This window comes from Rutidosis leptorrhynchoides, chromosome 2, assembly GCF_046630445.1.
Source record: "Rutidosis leptorrhynchoides isolate AG116_Rl617_1_P2 chromosome 2, CSIRO_AGI_Rlap_v1, whole genome shotgun sequence".
Lineage (NCBI taxonomy): Eukaryota > Viridiplantae > Streptophyta > Magnoliopsida > Asterales > Asteraceae > Rutidosis > Rutidosis leptorrhynchoides.
In genome coordinates this window covers 577,918,972-577,930,299 of record NC_092334.1, presented here as the reverse complement: position 1 = coordinate 577,930,299, position 11,328 = coordinate 577,918,972, and the positions used below count along the sequence as shown (strand labels likewise).

Sequence of the window (11,328 nt, the reverse complement as noted above, 5' to 3'; positions counted from 1 at the left end):
ATATATATGTCATCATATAGTTTTTACAAGTTTTAACGTTCGTGAATCACCGGTCAACTTGGGTGGTCAATTGTCTATATGAAACATATTTCAATTAATCAAGTCTTAACAAGTTTGATTGCTTAACATGTTGGAACCATTTAATCATGTAAATATCAATCTCAATTAATATATATAAACATGGAAAAGTTCGGGTCACTACATATTTTCGTCTTTTTCACAAGATTTTATGTATCAACATTTTTTTCTGTTAATATTCCACATGGCCTTTTGTGAGAGGTGGGTTACAAAACCTCTTTCTATAGTCACAAAGCAAATGTATTTTCCGGCACATTCTTCATGGTTCGGATATTGGTACTTCTTGGTTTAAGTTCGTGCCTCGTAAAGTCAACGTGTTTATTTGGCGTCTTCGTCTCGAGTGTCTTCCCGTTCGTTGGAATCTTTCCGCTAAAGGGTTAGATATTGTTTCCATCGTTTGTTCGTCTTGCAACAATGGAGTAGAGACATGCAAACACGTGTTTTTCGATTGTAATCTTGCTCGTGAGGTATGGCTTAAGGTTCGCATTTGGCTTAATTGTGGTTTGCCTTTTTTTGACTCGTGAGATTCTTTTTTATCATGGTTGGAAGGTGTTCGATTACAAGTGACTTCAAAGAATAAGATTATTGCGGTGGTGGTTACGTGCTTATGGGTTTTGTGGCGTTTTCGTAACGGTCTTGTGTTTAATGATTCTTTTTGTAGTAGAAGTAACTTATTTGATGTTATTAGATTAGTTGCTTTTCGTTGGTTGAAAAATAGGGGTCAACGTGTTTCTAATTGGAACACTTGGCTTGCTACTCCTTTGTAATTATCCCTTAGCGTCTTGCTAGGGATCGGTTTTTTAATATAATCATTTTTTGGCCGTTGAAAAAAAAATGTATTTTCCGGCAAGATTCCGGCGAGCATGCCGGATCTAACTCATAAAACGTTTATTTTTTCGACAAATGTATTTTTCAGGTGTGGATTCACTGTCACGGATTTGAACCAAAAAAGGTCTACTCAAACTTCTTATCCACACCAAATAATATTTTCAGATCTCTAACCGACGTTGCCACCACCACCGGTGAGATGACCGGAAAAAAATGAGTGACGGAGACTCAGATCTGGCTCGGACACCATAATCAACCTCTAGCCATTACGACCGTAGTCTTCCGTCCATCACCACCACTATGAACGACCTCCGCCTACTACCCCTATCATATTAAAACAAAACATGAGCATTGAAAAAAAAACTAAAAAGGAAAAACAAATCTAAGAGTGGAAATACTAAGAAGTTGCGTCACTACTTCATGTCCTTCACAGTTCATTTTGTGACAAGATGTGACCCAATCAAACATTTAATGTCTCGAGCTATACTCATAACTCATACGGAGAGCTGCTCGGCGGTTCCTCACTCTAGCAGGCTATGACATGAAATGTGTAACTCCCAACGCAATTAAAAGTAAAGCCTGTGTGGGAGAGACGTCGATTTTACCGGAAATAGAGAATAACGTCGGTGGATTTACCAGAAGTGGTCGTCGGATTATAGATGAGAAAGAGACATCGATTTTACCGGAAATAGAGAATAACGTCGGTGGATTGACCAGAAGTGGCCGCCGGATTATAGACGAGAAAGAAGGCTTTCCTAAATTCTTCCGTAAACAACTACGATAAACGAGTATACCGCGGCATCGCGCGGTGGACCAATTGCTTGTTATATTCAATGAGAAATATTCTAATGAATCAAACTTTTAAGTTGAGATCCAAGGGACCAATCAAAGTGCGACATGTGACGCGACAATCACATGTGATTGAAAAAAAAGTTTTTTTTTTCAATTTTTTTCGAATTTTTTTTTCAATCAGATGTGATTGGATTTGACATGCAGTAAATCACATATGATTCTGCATACCAATAACATGTGATTGTAAAACACAATCACATGTGATTTTGCATGTGAAATTTAATCACATATGATTAAAAAAATTGATTTTTTTTTTAAAACAAATAAAATTTTGATTTTTTTTCAATCACACGTGATTGGATTTGACATGCAGAATCACATGTGATTGCGTTGTACAGTCACATTTGATTGGATTTGACATGCTAAATAAAATAAAAAAATATTTTTTTTCAATCATATGTGATTATCGCGTCACATGTCGTGCTGTGATTGTTTCGTTAAATTTCAAGCAAATTGTTGAATTCAAAAGATTACAGCTCTATATTTTAATACACATTTAATTTTAGAAAGTTTTGTGTTCATTAAATGTTTTCTTATTAAGGATACATTGTTCATTATTTATAATGTACAATGAAATTTCTACCCCCAATGAATTAATTTCACATTTTGTAACTCAAAATTTATCTATATATATATCAATAGAACATCACTTTAATTAATATTAACTCAAAATTAAATCAGGTATAATTATGGTAAATTTGATAAACATTTTTGTCAATACATTTTTTGTAACAACTAATTACTTACTGTACTTAATTACACCTTAATTTAGAAAATGGAAAACGTTAATTAAAAGATTGGGACTAAATTTGGACTCACGGGCTAATAATATACACGAAATATGCTGAGTAAGTAACAGGTAGCCCTAATTCTCCAATTCCTCCAACCCCTAAAATGGTGAATTGCAGTCGCGTCGTTGTGTACTACTGAGTTGTAAACAGTAAGCTCCCTCTTCATCTTCTATTTCTCCTGATTAAATTATCAAACTTTTTAAACTTTATTATCGTTAGGTTTTACAGCAATTTTATTCACATACAAATATGTAATCATCGTATAATTATCGATATCATCTACCATTAGAGTTGGAGTACAATTTAGATAATGTACTTCGGTAAAAATGAGTCTGTGCTCTTTAATGCTGTTTGTCACGAACCTTATAAATTTTAGGTCGACATTGGTTACCTGTAGATATGAGGAAACAAGCTGCTGTGAACGAATGAATCACTCACTTTTATAAAGAATAGAAATAAATATGAAATTGACTAACCTTTGATCTTTTGTTGTGTGATTAATGTTTCATTTTGTATAAAATGATTTTGCTTTATACATTTAGGATATATGCAGTTGTAAATATGCAACTAGAATTTAGTAGTGGATTTTTAGGGCTAACAATGTCTGGTCCCTATAATTTCAAGTTAAAACTTCTTAAAGGATCAGTACTTATCTTTACATATATAATTGGATGGCCTATATGGACTCTAGTGACTTGTAATTACTTATCAAGGAATGTGTGATTATATAAGTGAAATTTACACAAATAATCGCACATGCTCAGAGCCTTCTATAACATCAATGTGTTAACCAAGGGTCCATTTTGGTTAGTTTAATGAGTCTCAAGTTTGGAAGGGTATAAAATGAACTCACCCTATGTATAAATATACACTAAAAACTTTGATATCGTTAGGTTTTACAGCACTTTTATTCAGATACAAATATGTAATCATCATATTATCGATCGGTATCATCTACCATTAGAGTTACAATTTAGATAATGTACTTCGGTAAAAATGAGTTTGTGCTCTTTAATGCTGTTTTTCATGAACCTTATAAATTTTAGGTCGAATTGGTTACCTTTAGATATGAGGAAACAGGCTGTGAACGAATGAATCACTTTTATAAAGAATAGAAATATGAAATTGACTAACCTTTGATCTTTTGTTGCGTGATTAATGTTACATTTTGTATAAAATGATTTTGCTGTATACATTTAGGATATATGCAGTTGTAAATATGCTACTAAAATTGAGTAGTGAATTTTTAGGGCTAACAATGTCTGGTCCCTATAATTTCAATTTAAAACGTTTTAAAGGATCAATATTTTTCTCTACATATATAATTTATGATAGGAAGTTCATTTGAGACCCTTGGATCAATAATTGGATGACTTATATAGTTATATTGACTCTAGTGATTTGTAATTTGTGATTACATATATTAAGGAATGTGTGATTATATAAGTGAAATCTACGCAAATAATCGCACACACTTAGAGCCTCCTATAACATCAATTTGTTAACCAAGGGTCCATTTTGGTTAGTTTAATCAGTCCCAAGTTTGGAAGGGTATAAAAATGAACTCACCCTGTATATAAATATACATTAAAACTTACTAGGGGTGCAAGTACCACTTAGGAAAGTTGTATGCAAGGTGTGTATGAGTCTGCTTTTAAAAAACTGAGAGTGATAAGTTCATAGCAACACTTTTTTTCTTCTCCTTTTCCTATTCATCTTTTTCCTGCAACAATATTTGATGAGACTAAGTATACTACTTCGGTTTTTTCAGTTCACCGATGTACATGAATATAACATCAGGCACCTTGGATTGAAGCGTACACAACAACGTTAGAGTAAATTCCGAACATTTTTGGAAAGAATATTGAAGGGTTCAATGGACTATAGAGGTTACATTTGAGAGAACAAGCATGATGGCAGAAGAAGATAGAATAAGCAACTTTCCAGATGAAATTATACATCACATTCTCTCTTCTCTTGACTTGAAGTATGCTATGCAAACTAGTGCATTGTCTAAAAAATGGAAGCTTGTTTGGACTTTATTACCCCAACTTAACTTAGATAGTAACAAGTTTTCCAATGCGTCTCATTTTTATAAATTTGTGAACCATGCTCTATTACATCGCAACAATCTTAGTGAAGTTTCTGTATTGGAGCTAAGATGCAGGGGAGCAGTAGCTACGCAAACTACTGTTAGAAATATTGTGCAGTATGCTGGCTTTCATAATGTTAGGCGACTTACTTTAGTATTGTCCGGTACAAAGCAATTTCCATGGTTTCTTTTCGGTTGCCGGGCTCTCAAGGATCTCACCCTTGCAATCGAGCATCGTACTCCAAGTTGCTACATATCAGAATCAGGTTGGGACTTTCCAGCTTTGGAGAAGTTGAATTTGAGCAATTTCGAATTAGATGGTGGTAAAAATAAGCGCGTTAACCTTTTTTCCAAGTGTGTGAACCTAAAGGACCTCACTTTACATGGGATGAACATGAATGGCTTGGAGGAATTAAATCTATGTGTCCCACAACTTTCTAATCTTTCAGTCACATTTTGTTACTGTTACCCAAAGGTTTTCAACGTGGTTGCTCCTCACCTTCAGAATCTAACCGCATCTGTTGGCTTTATTGATGTACTTCATTGTCGTGATCTTTTGCACAAGTCTACACGGGGCTTCGATTCTCCTGACAAAGTGAATCTCTCATGGCCTGAAAGTTATTATGTATCTGTAAAGAAGACATGTCTTTCCCAACTACTCGGTGTATTCCAGAAACTCTACACTGCCAAATTTCTTATCCTTGATGCGTGCATCATTATGGTATGAAGTTGTGTCATAAGTAAAGTTCTTATATATGCTATTATGAGCATCTTCAGTGTAAAAAGATTTCTAAATGTTTTTTACTATGCCATTTAGTTTTTTTAGGAAAAAACTTTTCAAAAAAGCTCTAAATCCAGTGACATAAAGCTTTTCTTCATACAAAATTATACTCACAAACCTATAAAATAGCTTTACTCTAAAAGCTTAGAAATCTAAAGCTTTTGGAAATAAAAGCTTTCTAAAACTTTTTATATAGAAAAGAGCTTCACTGGAGATGCTCTAAATTAATTTATGTTTACATAAATGTATGCATCACAGCATCAGATGTTTACACCTTCGGTTAAGACGTACAATGACATGGGTGGGTGATTGCATCAATAATTGGCATTTTCTATTAGTTCGTCGACGTTGGTCTGTATCACCTGTAACCTTTTAAGATTTTTTTGGATCTATTTATATTTAATCTCTCCAGTAAAAAGAAATCAAATGTAACATGGGGTTATTAATTTAGTTGCACCAAGTTTTTCCACCATTTTGGTGTCTTGTGCGGAGAAGGTCTACACCATTTTGGTGTTTTGGTACATACAATGGAGATGCCTTCAGAGTTTAGTAGTTTGGTTATGTTTTGAATATAACTGTTTTTTAAAGAATGAAATACAATATAAATGCCTTTAGAGTTAGGCGTATACAATATAAATATTGCTCCAAATTTTGGTCTTTTGGTGCAAGTCGCCAAGCGTAACCTGTCTACATCATTTTGCATTTTATCCTTTTGTGCAGTATGAACATAGTGCTGAAAGTTTTTTTTTTTTTTTTTTTTTTTTTTTTTGTATTTAATATGTACCAAGGTTCTTTCATCATGCATGGATCAATTGTTGCTTGAACCTTGTCCTTTCAATAACTTAAAGTGTTTGAAGATGAATACGATGTTGGAGACAAGAAATGGCAGTAGAGCAACAACACATGAACATGTAGTTGTACCTGTTCAACTGACAAACTACTTTCTTGACAAGTCTCCAACTACCACTTTCATTACCGATTGTCCTCAGGTTGAAAGAACAAGTATGGTGGCAGAAGAAGATAGAATAAGCAACTTGCCAGATGATATTATTCATCACATTCTCTCTTTCCTTGACTTGAAGTATGCTATGCAAACTAGTGCATTGTCCAAAAAATGGAAGCTTGTTTGGACTTTTCTACCCCGACTTAACTTGGATAGCTACGAGTTTTCGGATATGCATAGGTTTAATAAATTTGCGAAGCATGCTTTGTTATATCGCAACCATCATAGAGAAGTTTCTGTATTGGAGCTAAGATGCCGGGGAGTAGCTAATCAATTAACTGGCAGAAGTATTGTGAACTATGTTGGCATGCATAACGTTAGGCGGCTGACTTTAGTATGGTCCGGTACAAAACTTTCTGAATTCCCACAGAGTCTTTTCAGTTGTCGGGCTCTCGAGGATCTCACCCTTGCAGTCGAGTATGGTAACTCGGGTCATCCAAGATGCAACATATCAGAATCAGGTTGGGACTTTCCGGCTTTGGTAAAGTTGAATTTGAGAAATTTTGACTTGGATGGTGGTAAAAATAAACACATCAACCTTTTTTCCAAGTGTGTGAACCTAAAGGACCTCACCTTATGCCGGATCGACATGAACGGCTTGCAGGAGTTAAATCTTTGTGCCCCACAACTTTCTAATCTTTCAGTCACATTTCGTGACCGTTACCCAAAGGTTCTCAACGTGGTTGCTCATCAGCTTCAGAATTTGACCGCATCTGTTAAATCTGTTGTTGTACTTCATTGCCGTGATCTTTTGCTGAAGTCTACAGTGGGCTTTGATTCTCTTAAGAAAGTGAATCTCTCATGGCATTATGTATCGAAGAAGACATGTCTTTCCCAATTAGTCGGTGTATTCCAGAAACTATGCAGTGCCATAGTTCTCATCCTAGATCCGTACATCATTAAGGTATACAAATATGTCTTAAGTAATTTCTTATACATGATCCTAAGAGCATCTCCAATGTAAAAAGCTTTTTTACAATGCCATTTAGTTTTTAGTAGAAAAGCTTTCGAAAAAAGTTTTATATCCAATGACAAAAAGCTTGTCTTCATACAAAAGTAGACTCACAAACCTATGAAAAAGCTTTACTCCGTGTGGTGAATAGTATTACAAAATTTGGTGTAACATGGGGTTTTAAGTATTGTTACACCAAAAAAATTTCACCATTTTTGTGTCTTGGTTGGAGAAGCTCTACACCAAATATTACACCATTTTGGTGTTTTGGTGCATATAATGAGATGCCTTTGGAGTTTAGTAATTTATTAGATATAAATATTTTTTAAAGCATGGATTACTGGCAAGTCGCCAGGCGTAACCTGTCTACGTGAAAGGTAAAATAATCTCCCCAACCGACTCAGTCACTTTGACCCACAGAACTATCTAATATATTATACATATGAACACAGTACTGAAAGTTTTTGTTTCTTTGTATATAATAATATGTACCACAAGGTTCTTTCATCATGCCTGGATCAATTGTTGCTTGAGCCTTGTCCATTCAATAACTTAGAGTGTTTGAAGATGAATACGTTTCTGGAGACAAGATATATGTGCAGCCCAACAAAACGGGAACATGTTGTTGTACCTGTTCAACTCAAAAATTACTTGCTTGACAAGTCTCCAAGTGCCACTTTCATTATAGATTATCCTCAGGTGAATACACAGATTTAATTCCTCGTGAAAAATTAAACGTCGAAAAACATGTCGAACATTAACTTTTTAAAATGATGTACTTATATCCAGATTTAGCATGGAATCTTTCTTTCCATGGACAAGCATATTATGATTTTGTTAAGCAAAGTTTTAAGATGCATTTGCAAGTTTCTGTACACATTTACAAGTGTGAACAATTCAATAACCTAAACACATTTAGCAGTTTGAAGTTATTATTATTATTTTTACCCATTTATAAGAGTAACGTTTATGTTTTTGTACATGATTGAATGAACCTTGTATTGTGGGACAATTATAAGTATTGTGTTGATATTTCTGTATATCAATCTATTTTGTTTGCAGAACATACATGACGATGCAATGTTGGGAGCAGAAACAAAAGTACCAGGTACTATAAATGAGAACATAATGTTGGAGGCAAAAGTACATACGCAAGATCAAGTTACTACAATACAGAATGAGATGTTTGATTCTGAAATAGAAATAGAAATGCGAGATAAAGTAATTACAAATTGATTACTTTAAATCTCTCTCTCTCTCTTTTTTTTTTTTTTTTTACTTTTTTACGCATCTACTAGTGGGAACAATTCTATTACTTGTCACATTTAGCAGTGTGAAGTTGATTTGTTTACTCACTTTTAGTAAGAATAAACTACCTATATGTACTTATTATTTCTTATAGTAAGTTTAAACAATCTATATGCACTTATTAATGTAATGTTATTTTTTTGTAATAGAATTTTTTTCCCCATTGTAGGTGCCTCAGAAGAGGTGTAGCCAGCAGGGTCATGATGATGATGATGATGATGCAGGGGCTAAAAAGAAGGCCAAGTTGGATTTAGAAAAACAACAGCCAGCAGCTGATACTACTACTATAATAACCCAACAAGAGAATGAAATGTTGGATGCAAACATACAGATGCAAGATGAAGTTATTACTAATCAACAGGCTATGTTCGAGGCGAATATACAGATAGATGAAGCTATTACAAAGCAAAAGGCAATGTTTGAGGCTAAAATGCAGATCCAAGATGAAGCTATTGCAAAGCAAAAGGCAATGTTCGAGGCGAAAATACAGATGCAAGATGAAGTTAATACTAAGCAAGAGTCGAATTTAAAGATTTTTGAGCAAGCTATTACAAAGCAAAAGGCAATGTTTGAGGGTAAAATACAGATGCTAGATCAAGTTATCATAAAGCAGAAAGCTAAGATACAGATGCAAGATGAAGTTATTACCGGGCAGAAGGCTTTGTTTGAGGATGAAAGACAGATGCAAGATCAAGTTATCAAAAAGCAGAAGGCGCTGTTTGAGGCTAAAATACAGATGCAAGATCAAATTATTACAGGGCAGAAGGCGATGTTTGAGGATCAAAGAAAGATGCAAGATCAAATTATTACAGGGCAGAAGGCAAAGATACAAATGCTAGAGGTAGCAAATTTAGATCAAGAGAAATTGGTTTCACATGTCATAAAGTCCAAAATAGCAGAACTGAAAGTCCAAGTTGAGAGTGGGAATCCAGATTTTGAAGTGATTCGCTCAATTGGGTCTGATATTAAATCGGTTATGGAATTAATACCTGAGAGCGTAAGGGCAGTCATGGATGCGCAGTTTCTTTTGAGTATGTACAGTTGAAGGCTTTGTTCCTTGCTCACATTGATGCGAGCCAATGGGCAAAGATTGAAACCGAGCTGGGGTTTATTAATGGGTTATGAGATTTACCTTTTCTATTAGCATTTACGGTCTGTCAAATGTTAGTGTTGCTGAAAATTCTGGAGCACCGTTACTGTATTTCATCTTATGTGCATGACTTAATTATGCTTATTTTATGTTTGTGAAACTCAAAGTTGTGTTGGTTGGCCAAATGAAAGCTTATTTGACATTTCCCTGATATTCACTGTTTTTTTCTTCTTTCCTTCTGGCCTGAAAAGTCTTTTTCCCCTAACACTTTAAACACGGAACTGCGTGCCTAAAGTGGGCACAAATGATTTAGTTTTTCTTTGACAATGAAACTTAGGGTCAGTTTGGTTTGGTTGACTGAATCTCATGGGATTCTAACGAAATGGAATTGAATATCATTTAAAGGTGTATGGTGTGTTTGGTTCACAAAATTCAAAGGTATTAAGGTTCCGTTAGAATCTTTAACATTTCACCATTTAAAGAAATTATCATTCCTTCAATAGTCTTAGGGTGTGTTTGGCCGCGCAGCTTGTCGTAGCTTATGCGAGCTTGAGCTTACTTTTTTCATAAGCTTAAGCTAGTAGCATCGTTTGGATGACATAAGTTTTCGAGCTTATGAAAAAAAGAAGCTAGTTGGAGTAGCTTTTAAAAATAAGCTCCTAAGCTTTCTAGCTTATGATGTTTAAAATTACACTTTTGTCCCTTATATAATTATCTATCATAATCATATATTTTATTGTCTATTTTAGGGTGCGTTTGATAAAACTGAATCATTTAGTGCTGAATGATTCATGGGTCTGAACAATTCAGAGTCTCTGAATCATTATGGCTCTGAATGAAAACTAACTGTTTGAGAGTTATGCTGAACTAATACTCTGAATGATGAAAATTACCATTTTAACCTCCTGTATGCTATAAGGCCAAATGAAATTAACATTGTTTGATTTGTTCTTATATGCAATATTCTACTACATTTATGAAGATAAAAACGCTATTAATAACGGCAGATGTATAATTTAACTATATATGAATACATATGTTACTGTATTTATTTAATCTTTTGAACAATAAAGATAACATTGAGTTAAGTTAGCCAAAACAAAATTCCATACACACGTTCATTACAATAAATTAGAAAATGTTGGTGAAAGTAAAAAAAAAAAAAAAAAAAAAGATAATTACGTAACGCCTTGAAGGTTCATATTTAAATTTGATATACAAATCATAAAATGACATAGTATGTACGTGTTTTATTACGTGGAAGTAAATATAAAATTACTACATAATAGATAAACAAAAATATAATAATATACTACAGTTATGTTTAGTAGTACTAATATATATTAGTACTAAATATAATATATTAATAAAATTAATACAACATATTTTATAATAGTACTACAATAAAATTTAGTACTGTAGTAAATAGTATTAATAATGCACCGTAATAGAATAGCAAGAAAATGCAAGGTGGAATAAAATTTGGGTGCAAGGGGTAAACATGGAAACATGTGTTTTATGAATGGTTCAGAGTGTAAATTGACGCTGAATGA

The 11,328-nt window shown here is 33.9% G+C and overlaps 1 protein-coding gene across 1 annotated transcript; it reads left to right on the top strand.

Moving 5' to 3' along the window:
* The first annotated feature begins 2,565 nt into the window (after window positions 1-2,565).
* LOC139894599 (uncharacterized) lies at window positions 2,566-9,980 on the top strand. The gene is made up of 6 exons (XM_071877986.1): window positions 2,566-2,698; window positions 4,321-5,362; window positions 6,211-7,329; window positions 7,876-8,076; window positions 8,440-8,598; window positions 8,855-9,980. Exons 2-6 carry the CDS (start codon window positions 4,460-4,462, stop codon window positions 9,728-9,730), a joined length of 3,258 nt encoding a protein of 1,085 aa, XP_071734087.1. The 5' UTR covers window positions 2,566-2,698; window positions 4,321-4,459; the 3' UTR covers window positions 9,731-9,980.
* The last annotated feature ends 1,348 nt before the right edge of the window (window positions 9,981-11,328 follow it).

Bases quoted from the DNA above. Each gene is read 5' to 3' on its own strand.
- LOC139894599 (XM_071877986.1), top strand. From the start codon at position 4,460: ATGATGGCAGAAGAAGATAGAATAAGCAACTTTCCAGATGAAATTATA. The intron at 5,363-6,210 runs GTATGAAGTTGT...ATATGTACCAAG, and splicing joins TTGATGCGTGCATCATTATG to GTTCTTTCATCATGCATGGA. The intron at 8,077-8,439 runs GTGAATACACAG...TTTTGTTTGCAG, and splicing joins TCATTATAGATTATCCTCAG to AACATACATGACGATGCAAT.